Source organism: Myiozetetes cayanensis, unplaced genomic scaffold, assembly GCF_022539395.1.
Source record: "Myiozetetes cayanensis isolate MyiCay16 unplaced genomic scaffold, myiCay2020 scf14, whole genome shotgun sequence".
Lineage (NCBI taxonomy): Eukaryota > Metazoa > Chordata > Aves > Passeriformes > Tyrannidae > Myiozetetes > Myiozetetes cayanensis.
In genome coordinates, this window is record NW_026087048.1 from 1,373,122 (window position 1) to 1,384,238 (window position 11,117).

At 48.3% G+C, this 11,117-nt stretch overlaps 1 protein-coding gene across 3 annotated transcripts in view; it reads right to left on the bottom strand.

Moving 5' to 3' along the window:
* RORA (RAR related orphan receptor A) overlaps positions 1-10,771 on the bottom strand; it is a 326,075-nt gene extending 315,304 nt beyond the window's left edge. For 2 of the 3 annotated variants that reach the window (XM_050309775.1, XM_050309771.1), the window contains exon 1: positions 10,474-10,771. In XM_050309775.1, the coding sequence (XP_050165732.1) occupies positions 10,474-10,648 (175 nt within the window). In that variant the 5' untranslated portion in view covers positions 10,649-10,771. The remainder of the gene's footprint in view (positions 1-10,473) is intronic. The other variant, XM_050309772.1, reaches the window with a different exon arrangement.
* Between the last annotated feature and the right edge of the window lie 346 nt (positions 10,772-11,117).

Here is an 11,117-nt window from a genome sequence, read left to right on the forward strand (position 1 = left end):
TTTTACTGTTCATTACCCAAAACTACCCTGCTCCCCCTTTGGCTTCGTTTACTTCCTTTCTGGGTTTGTTTTTACATTTTCTATTGCTGCCTTTCCAGAGCCAAGTTTGCTTCCAGTGTGCCTTGTGCTGTGTGCAGAGAAAAGCAATGCAACCAAATATTTTCAGTATATTGGCACGAGTCCCCACCTCGCCACTTGTGATCATTTGCTCTCAAATCCCCAAAGACATTCTGCTTTGAACCTCTGCTGCGGCGAAGGGAAGAAAGGATACGTGGAAGAAATTCAGAGGAGAGTTGCCAATTGCAGAGATCTGTGACAATTTCCACAGTCTCCGAGCTGGGCTGGAAACAACAGGAAGGTGGATTTGGGAACGTTAGAAACCCAACACTGAGGCCAAACACAGCCTGCTAAAGGAAAGCTGTAAACCAAGCTGATCTGTTGATCCTGGCTTGGGCCACAATCCTTTGTCCTGATCCCCCCGAGGTGAATGTTGTGTGTGGGAGCTGAAACCAAAGAGTTTAGTGACGGGATGCCTTGGGCACCGCTGTGGAAAGTTAATGACTCGCTAGAATTTTGGAAGGATTTTGCTTCCCTTTCAAAACAAAAAAAAACCAAAAAACCCTTCCCTTGTTCTTTTGCACAGCCTTAGATACCACACTACCTGTCACACAGAGACACTGCTGACCCAGCCTGCTCATTTCCAGGGGGTATTACGATCAAAAAAATTAACAGCTGCAACTTCTCATGAACTAGAACTGTGAATCTCTAAAAAGAGGTAAAGTGGTAGAGCGCAATTTATCCAGAAAACAAAAAATATGGGAAAATAATTCCATTATGGTCAAACCCTGTTAGAGGCAACCAAAATCTAGAGAGAGAAAAGTTGATATGGCAGGGCACCTCAACAGTCAGCTTTCTGGATTTTCTGTGGGTTAGGTCCCTACAATTTGTACACCTTTCCCTTCCTTCTGTCCCTCAGGAAACAAAAAAGACTTTTTGATTGATACATATATATAGAGAGAGAGAGCTAACATTTCAGTAATTACAAAAACAAACCCTTTAGCAATCTTAGCAAAAACATCCCATATACAGCAACAGACAAGTGCAACTCAGGTTCTGTACCCGAGGAAATGGTTGCTCATCTCCCAACAGCTGCTCTGAAGTAGGGATATAAATTCTCCTCCAGCAGAGGAGCCACAGTATGATCCCACCAGCAAAATTACAGCAGGGTAACAATATATCTGCCAAAGTAATTACAACTACTCACCCAGCCCCACCCACCCTGAGCACCACAGTTAATTCATCTTTTTTATCCAAAGTCATGTTAATTGGTACTAGGATTTCATATTTTTCTTAAACAATGTCCCATCCTCCCTTGGTCTTTACTACACACAGGGCCCAGCTTCGCTATCACTGCCATCACCAGAATCGTTCACCACACTCAGTATTAAACACACACACAAACTGTCACGGGATCAGGGCCTGTGCCAGCAGAGCACAACTCCTCTAACAGCCAAGGGTAGCTCTCGTGCTGCCAACAGATGAGTGACCTGAGCTGATCTCCTGCACATTCACATTCATGAAAATCAGACCCCTTCTCAAAAAGACACCTGGTTCCTGCAGGAAGAAAAAATACACCATTGCAAATGTTAGGAGTGTTGAGTGGGAACGAAATCCCTGGAAATGACTTGCCAGGTTGGTTTTTTAGAGACTCTGGAAGTGTAAAGCCTGGCTGGCTATTGACAGATTGGCAAGACTGCTCAGAGCCGGGGAGTGCAACACCACCACAGATTGCTCCTGCGTTACTGCTCCGAGCAGCAGTCCTGCAAAGGGCTGCTTTGTGCCTTTGCTGACTGACTTTCACGACTATCACCTCAGAGTCACTCTGGCTCAACAGAGGAGGGACCACTTCAGACTGGACTTCATTGGGGTTTTTAAAAGGCCTCTCTAACAGCCCCGCCAGTAAAGGTACCCTTCCCTAACTGCTATAATCACAACACAAATGACTAACAAAACTTCTCCTGCAGATTACACAAATGAAGCATGACGCAGAGGGAGGGTTTTGATATGCCCTAGTTTCCTCTGAGATTGCTTTTATTTTATTTTATTTTTTAATATACACAGGATTTAGAAGATGCTTCATGCTGACAGTTTTTTTACTTCAAGTAAAGTATTAACAAAAGCTGTATTTTAGCCTGTCTTACCAAATTTCAAGACTTCTCACAAAGAAATAGTTCAAACCCTACCTTTCTGCCCTTAGTTAAAAGATGTAGTGCAGCAGAGCCCTTTAACTGATTTACATGTGGTACAGACTTTGGCAGAGTCATCTATCAGTTCATAAAAAGGCCTTTTTTCCTACCTCTACCTTTGAAGAGAAACTACGAGGGGAAATCCTTCTTTAAAGCATTCTCATAATTCCATGACAGGAATAAAATAAACCCTATAATCAGTATTTCACAAGTCTTGGCCTTGGTTTTATCCTTGACTGTATCTAACAGACCTTGCTTCAGTGCCAAAACAGTCAAGTCAAGCTCTACTAATACATAATTTAAGTTTTCCCCGTGGTGTCTACAGTTTTGCATAGATATGTATTTCAGAAGTGGAAGGCACACACTTCTACATGGCTATGGAAAGACTCCTCTCTCCCAGGTGAGGAGCTGGCAGTGCTGTTGGATGTATAACCAATGGCCCTCATGCCAAATATTCTACCTCTGCTTTTGGATTTTTGGTTTTCCTTTTGTATTCTTTCAAAACCAGCTGCAGAGTTCTTGGCCTTGACGTTCACCGTTCCTCACACAAACCACCCCTCTTGATGAGCATTTCTAAGGATTGTTGTAAGAGTAATAAAAAAAAAGGAGGGGAGGGTCTCTGTTCAACCTCCTTCTAGGAGTTTTAATTTCCATCCTCTCTCTATATTAAACACTCCCGATCCATTTGAACAGTTGCAGAACTAAAGCACACAGACATATTGTCAATTAATGCTGTAAATACCCCACAGTCTGCACGAAATGGAACATTCAGAAAGAACAGCAGCACCGCAGCTTTTCTCTCCGTGATCACCACACCTGCCTCATTAATCTCATGCACCCATGTGAAGTAAATACACAGCACAACTAACAAACTAAAAGCCAACAAAGCCTCTAAAAATGGTTTAATTTGGCTCTACAAGGGAGGTTATCATAATCCAGCTCTGCTTTCTCACATTCTGCTCGCAATTGCTCTGAGCTCCGTTTCAGCTGCTAACTTTGTTCTCCATCTCGCTATCTATCATGCTGTTATAATGCCAGCTCAAATGCTGTTGGTAACAGCACAGCAGTTCTCAGAAGTTGCCAGCTTCAGAGCGTGTTCCTTCAGAAGTGCACGGAAATTATTAGATTAAATTACAAATGAAAGGCTCTGCAGTTGGTCACTATCACTGCAACATTCATCTACGTTCCACTGATCGTGAATTTTGACTTCTGGTCCTTCACAGATCTTCCGTTCTGCTACGGAAAATGGGAAGTGAAATGGAAGACAAGTGGAAAAGAGCCCTGTGTTTTCCCCCTGGTCACCAGTGTCCTCACAAGGCAAGACTGTGACACCCACCTGCCCCATCCCCTCCTGGCTGAGGGTGAAGAGATCCCCCAGAACCACTTGTAAAACCTCTGTGACCGTGAGCACGTTTCACAGGCTGCAGCTCACCGCTCAGGGAAGGCTACGGTGAGAAATCTGCTTTACAAAGCAAGACCTGCAACATCCCAGGCGTCCCCCCTGCTTTATGAGATTTCACATGCCAGCATGGAACCAAACAATTAATGCATCCAGAAACTCCTGAAGAAAACATTGATCATACTGCAACTGGGGATCACAATAGGGTAAGCAGCAGGATCTTCGATTATCTCACTGCTGGGGGCATCATTTTCAGGAAGGTATTTCAAACCAATTTCTTGACCATACACTACCACTGAAAATATCTAGTAATTTTCTACAGGAATAGAGCTGTTTGACCCAATTCCAATGCAGATAATTATATTATCTGTATCCAAAATCCCTCTGAGTGTTTCAATCAGGTATGGTATTCTTCACTTTCTGTTCTGATCTGCTTAGCATGGCTGAGCACCATTAAACAGCTGTCAGATTCCACACAAGAAGTGGCTGGATTTCAGTAATAAGCAAAATGGTTCCCAGTAGTGTTTAAAACACCTGGGGATCCTTCCAAATGAACAGTGCAATGAGGCTAAACTGTAAGATTAAACTGCTGTAAAATAAGCCCCACAATTTCTTCGTGAAAATACACACCCTAATACACCGAGTCTCTGAAGAGCTCAGTTGTTGCCGAGAATGAAACATACCCAGATGAGACTTCAGATAACGGGATGAAGAATAATTCACTACCTTTGCATTCAAGAAATTAGACAATTAACTCCTCGTGACATACAGCCCAAGCTGTTCTCATGTTCCTATCGGCACAGACCATCTACAGTAGATATGCCGAAGTGCTAAATTGTGAGTCAGAGAACAGAGCTCGCTGTGTTAGTTCAGCTATCACAAAATGAAATACCGGTCTCTTCTTCGTTTTCAGTCCAAGGAGACTTTATAGAAAACATTTAAAGAAGCAAGAGAACTAACTCATCTTGAACACAGTTAGTTAGAAGCGAGAAACTTTCTAACCATCAGAACAGCAAAGCTGTAGAAGAGCCAAAAAACCCCTAACAACCCTAAAAATGAAGTTCTATCCACTCTGAGACCAAATGTGCAAACATGGATCTAGTGGCAGTAGTGGATTTACACCCAGCTCTGCAGGGCCCTCCTCTACACATCTGTGAGAATCTGTGCAGGTAAGGAAGCATGAACTGCCTGCCAGCTGTGGGTGTGCAGAAAACCAACAGCTTAAAGACTCCAGCTCTGTGAGCTCCATTTCCAGCGGTGACCATCAGGGCTCCAGGGACAGCCTCAGCAATAGGTGCAACACAAGGTACCTGACAGAGGAACCAGAGGCACAGAGGACAGCACAAATCTGTATATGAAGTGTGGATGCTTCCACACATTCACAGTTTTCTCCAATATGTTACCTGGAGGAAGTTCCTCTCCCACCAGAGCCACAGCAAACCCCAGGAGCTCCCCAGCACGCTCAGGGGCAGGAGAGAGGGTGCTGGGACAGGGGATCAATTCAGCTCTGCCTGAGAAGCGACTGCTCCAGCGTCCCTCCCAGAGGAGCTGTGCTGACAGGACGCCTGTGGCTGCGAGGTCTGGATGGACAGACAGCTGAGGGGGTGACAAGTGCCTCCAGCACGGGAATGGCAGGCCCCACTCCAGAGTACTGCTGGATTTGACAGCTCCCTGTAACCCACTGGGCCCAGCATTCCCCTTTTCCTTCCCCTGCTTTCTGCCAGCCGGCTGGAACCCCTGCGCTCCCCGTCTGGAATTCAGGAGGCAGCGAGCCTGCAAACAGTCCTGCACCCAGACGTGTCAGTGCATTCACACATACCCATCATTTGCTTTTTTTTTTTTTTTTTAAATTTTTTTTTTTTAACACCTTTTCCTACAACCGTGTGCACTGAAAACACGCTCCTAAAAATATTTGGGTAAAGAACGGCTCACCTGTTCGGGAATTAATTTCAAGAGTGATACGGATATCACAGTAATTTAAAACCAGGTTGGGTTTTTTCCCTTTCTCTTTCTTACTGGGACAGCTCTCAGATTAAATCCACCGAAATCGACTGAGTCATTTCAGATTTTCCCCAGCACACATTTTTGGAGCTTAGAAAACAAGTACCAGAAGAAAAATAAAAAATCAGACAACCTCCCAAAGCTGAAATTGCCCTTTCTATTCAAATGCAGTGCTATACCCAAAACTGAAATTGTCACACAGCCTGTTAATCTCCATTACAAAACATGTTCTTTATTTAGTAAAATTACAGCATTTGGTTGAATGATAACAGTATTTACATACTGGTTTATGAGCTCCTGAGATGTTTCTCAAGCAAATAAAATAAGAGAATAGGTTATGGTTTATTGAAATAAGAGAACTGCATTGTTCCTAGGAGAACAACATACTGCTGCTATTATTGCTCCTATGCTACAAACATTTAAAACAATGCTGTACTTTAAAGGATTCAGAGCACATATCATCTACCAAAATAGGACTAAATCAGTGGTGCATGCAGAATAGCCCTCAACGATGACAAAGGCAACCCGAGGAATCCATAGGAAACATCCAAATTTATAAAATTCAGAGAGTCCTCCTGCAAACAACACACGAAATTTTGCACTGTGGAATTTTTTCTCAGTGGAATAGTCTAAATCCAGAAACTGAGAAAATCTAGGAAAAGAATGGTTTTTAAAGAAAAGGACATCACAAACCTATCATTGTCACTGTTAATGATGTCACATCCCTACTTGTGGAGCACTACCCAAATTAAAAGAAAGCACAAAAAGCAACACCCCTCAATTTACTAGTAGAGAAAGGATTAGGATAAATAGATGACATGATAAAAAATTCCAAAGGGGTTCTGGAAAATAGCAAATACCCTCAGTACTTCAACAGCAGGAAAAGAAGAACAAGTACCCACAGAGCTGCAGCTTCCTATTATTAAATATTAAGCATCATGAAAACATTTGCACACAGCATCATCCAATGATGTAAGAGCTGTGGTAATTTTTTTTTTTTTCCAGCAAGACATTCTCTCTTGACCGACTCACCTCTGAGACCAAGAGCTCGGTCCCAAAAAAACCAAGCATTTTTACCAGGTTTTAAACCTTCCTATGTAGCTTTCCTTTTTAATAAGACAGTAGTTCTCTATTAAAGTACAGTTTATTCAATTATGAGTATTTCTAAGGGGACTAACGGAACATTAAGCCTTAGACTGTAGCCTGGGTAGAAGCCCATGGATGTCAAAGCCTGCAAAGGGAAATGAATTGCAACCACAGTCCCAGGCCAGGGCCAGGCCCGGCCAGTGAAGCATTCCTCGTGCTACCCATGGCAAACCACAAACCCTGCCTGCAGAACACACACACACACTCACACTCAACCTGCTGGACACTGGCTGGTCTTCAGCAAAGCTCAACAGTCAGGGGCAGCATTACAAAACCTCCTTTCTGGGAACACTGGGCTTTATACCCATTGCCTGCCTTTTCCATTATGGGGTCCATGCTCTGACAATCAGTTGGTAGCAGACTGCAGGTGATTCCCCGAACCATGCAAGGATACCTGCACGCTCCCACACACTGAAGAAATCAGGCAACACCTCCCCATGGGCAAGGTGCTTTTGATAACTCCACCATTTATGTTTTCAAGTAAAGTGTTCTACGCAGCAACTAATACAGCCTAACCTTCGGAAAATAAAAGCCAAGTTCTGTAAGGACCTGGCGGTGCAAACAGGTTTGCATATCAAGCAATAAAGTGTTTTGAAATGATAGTGTTGTAGTAACTAAAGCTTCACTTCAGGTTTTATTCCACAGCAAACTTTGCCCACTTCTTCATCAACAGTCCTCTCTTTCATTTTGCTGTCTTCCCTCCCTGTGTACGCAGGTTATTACAAACCCTGAAGTATCAAAGCAGCTTCGCAGCAGGTGCGACTACGAAAATAAGGGATACGAAACAAATATCGGTAGTGTTTGCCAAGTCAAGAAATAAGGATTTTTACAGTTAGGTGTGTGCATGTGTACATTTATCTAAGGATCTGTGTACCTGTACCACTCCTCCATACAGCATGAGAGACCAGACCTGCCCGCTTCCAACGCACGGAAGAATCCTGACCCAAACAGGTACATTTCTGAACTCAACACACAGCTGAGCATATGAGCTTATAAACCAGCAGTTCTAAAAATAATTTCACCTACACTAGTCACACATTAAGGTCACATTGTTGCCATAGGATATAAAGGACCATATGGAAAAAAAAAAAAAAAGGAGAGGGGGCAAGAAACCAAATGCTATTTCAATAGCCTTAGAAACAAAACAAACCTGCAAGTCTGTAGGGACCCCTATCACCTCATCCATCAAGTCCTGATTTGAAGGAGGCCAAAACGTTGATGTTGTCATGTTTCCCCGCCTGGTTCTGTATCTCCGGGTTTTAACTATTAGAAAGGCACAATCAGCTGGTGTGTGGTGTGTAGGTCAATTTACTTCCAATACGCTAATTTATGCAACATTAGCACAGAATGCCAGCTCCAATTCTCTTACTGTTTGCACTCTAGGAGTAGACTTGTATTTTCTGCCAACTCCATTACATCATCCGAAAAAACCCAAACACTTCTTTTTTTTTTTTTTTTTCTTTTTTCCCCCCAAACCCCTGCCGCTCTCCCTTTCCTTCCTTCTCCCCGAGCCCTGTGGAGGCCGTGCGCGGTGCGTGGCGGAGGAGCCGCGGCGGTGTCCATTGTGTGCGGGGGATGCCTCCCTCCATCACTGACCTTCGCCTCCCCACTCGCGCTGTTACATAACGCGGTGCCTGCTGCGAGCGGCCACTGCGAGCCCGCACGAGTGGCCGCCGCTTCCCGGCCGCCCTTCCCCGTCCCCAGCGAGTCCCCCGGGGAGCAGGGACATGTGGGTCAGCGGGTTAGCAGTACCAGAGCCCGAACAATTCGGGACCGCCGAGAAAACACCCTCCGCCGCCGGAGCCGCCCGGGCTTCCCAGCACCCCCCTCTCTCTCTCTCTCTCTCTCCTCTTCGCATCCATGGAGAAGCGACAGCCGAGCGTTACATAATTGGTGGGATCCCAAAGTTGCCCCCCTCCCCGGGCCGGTGCGGTCCCTCCCGGCGGCCCCGCGCCCCGGCAGCACCATCTGCCCGCGCCGCCGGAGCCTGGGCCGGGAGCGCCGGCAGAGAGGGGGGGCCGTTGTGTAACACCCGACAACTACGGCCGCTCCGCAAACATCCAGAAAACTCCCCGACAAATTAAGGAAATTTTCTCCAGTGTTTCTGATTAACCTCGTTACATAAGGCGCTTGCATTCCAAATCCACTCTCGCAAGCTCTAAATATACCCCGCGCAGCCAAACGCTCCCTGCACACACGCCCGTGGCCACCCGGCCTCCTCCGGCCGAGCCCGCTCCTCCTCGCCTCGGCATCCGCCGATCGGCGCGCTCCCTGCTCGCAAATCGCCTCTAATTAAATGTTTCGGCGTGTGTCATCTCGATGGCTTTTACTGTACGCGGATTCCCTGAGTGGGAAGCTGCCTGGGAAGGGGGGGTGTGGCCAAAAGGGGAAAAATACTGTAAAACACAAGCCAACACATGATCAGCCATATTCCAACCTACAACCCAAACCCCCTCCGTCCGAGGAGAGCCCGTCTCCCCTCCGCCAGCGCCCGGGGCATCGCTGCCCCGGCCCCGCCGGCGGCCGCCGAGGGGGCTGCCGCTCCCGCCGGGCACGTACTTTTTCTCCGCCCGTCATATCCTTCAACAGCCGTGTGTATTATTACACAGCGTTATTTAATTCATTTCTACCCATCACCGAGGGATTTTACCGAGCGAAGCCTCCCTAGCGCGCTCCCCCCTCTTGTAGGGGAGCAACGCTTCATAAATTATTTACAAGTAATTAAAGCGGCAGCCTCCTCCCTCTCGCACGTCTCGGCAAACTCCGGCGGTGTTTGAAGCCGGGCCCGTGTCGGTGCCCGCGGCGGGAGCAGCCCGGCCCCGCACGGCCCCGCAGCCCTCCCGCCGCCGGGGCGGCTCGGGCAGCACCAAACTTCCACCGCCCGGAGCCCCCCGGAGCTGCCCCGCACGGCTACGACACGCAACCCGAGGCGGCAGAGGGCTTGACAGCTGGCCACGGAAAAGGGGGCTCGGCTGCTGGCAGCGTTTCTATTCGGGGAGGGCCGGCGGGGAGCGGCTGAGAAGCCGCGGGCGCAGAGAGACCCTCTGCGAAGTTGTGCACCTTCAACAACGGCATCGACGAGACCATCCGCTCCGCGGTGAAATAATTTTTAAGATACACTTAAATGAATTAAGGGAAAACAGCGCGCAAGAGAGTGAATAAGTCACCCGCAAACCGCAAATCTCCTGTTTAATCACAGATCCCCCATTCACAACAAGCCACAGCACACCAGTTGAGAAACTGTCAAAAGGAGACAGACGAGGGGGAGAAAAAAGGGGGGGAGGAAGGACACTGCAGCTTTAAAAGTTTGTTCCCTTGAATCCCAATACTCCTGCTGTTGCTTTATATATTTATAAAATTATGTAATTTCAGGGGCACAGTACCCATCCGGATACCACAGGCAATAAACGAGGGAGATAGGAAAGCACCAAACACCGCTCAATATTTTCATTGCATTTGTCCCTCCTCCTGCAGCAATTAAAAGAAGCTATAAAAGTTTGCAAGGTTTTGCAGGGGGGCAGAAGCCCGGCTTGTTTGCGTGCGCGGCTTCAACGAGCACGAGCAATAAACCAGGGGATTAAATTGCTGCATTTCCCCCTTCTCTCTTGCCCCCCTCTTCCTATTCCCACCCACCCCCCGATCCCACTCCCCGGCCCCCTCCCCTTCCCCAAGTCTCCCTACCTCTGCTGCTGCTGCTGCTGCTGGAGTAGCTCTGCCTGCGGACGGGAGCCGGCGCATCGCTTTTCCGGGCAGGCTCCAGGTTCACCGGGGTGTCCCTGGCGCCGGCGGCCGCCTCGGAGACGCTGCTGCCCGGCTCACTGGCTGCTGGATCGGGGGCTGCCGGAGCGGACTCCATGTTTTTCCCAATGTAGATCGCTTGGAGATGGCGAGCTCCTACACTCCCTCTATCTTCTGTTTCCAGCGCAACTCTATGGTAGGGAAGCAGAAGGGAGAGAGTGAGCGTGATCCAGATGGGATGTGAGCTTGCCTGGCTGTGACCACAAGCAGCGCTAGCGAGAGCTGCACACCCCCGCCCCCGCACCCCCGCGCTCCGCCGCCAGCCCCGCGCCCCGCGCCGGCACCGCCGCCCCCCGAGCGGCCCCAGCAAGGGACCCGCGCCCGCGGGAGGGGGCGGCGGCCACAGCGGGGCCCCCGAGCGGCCCCGGGGCACGGGAAGGTGCTGCCGCTGCCCGGGGCGGGCGGGGAGCCAGCCCGACCTCCGCCGGGGCTCGGACTGATGCTTGACGCGGTGGTGGGGCCCGTCCAGCGAGGCCACCGGGCCCACGAGGAGCTCCCCTCTGCAGCCCCAATCCCAGCGGGAAGAG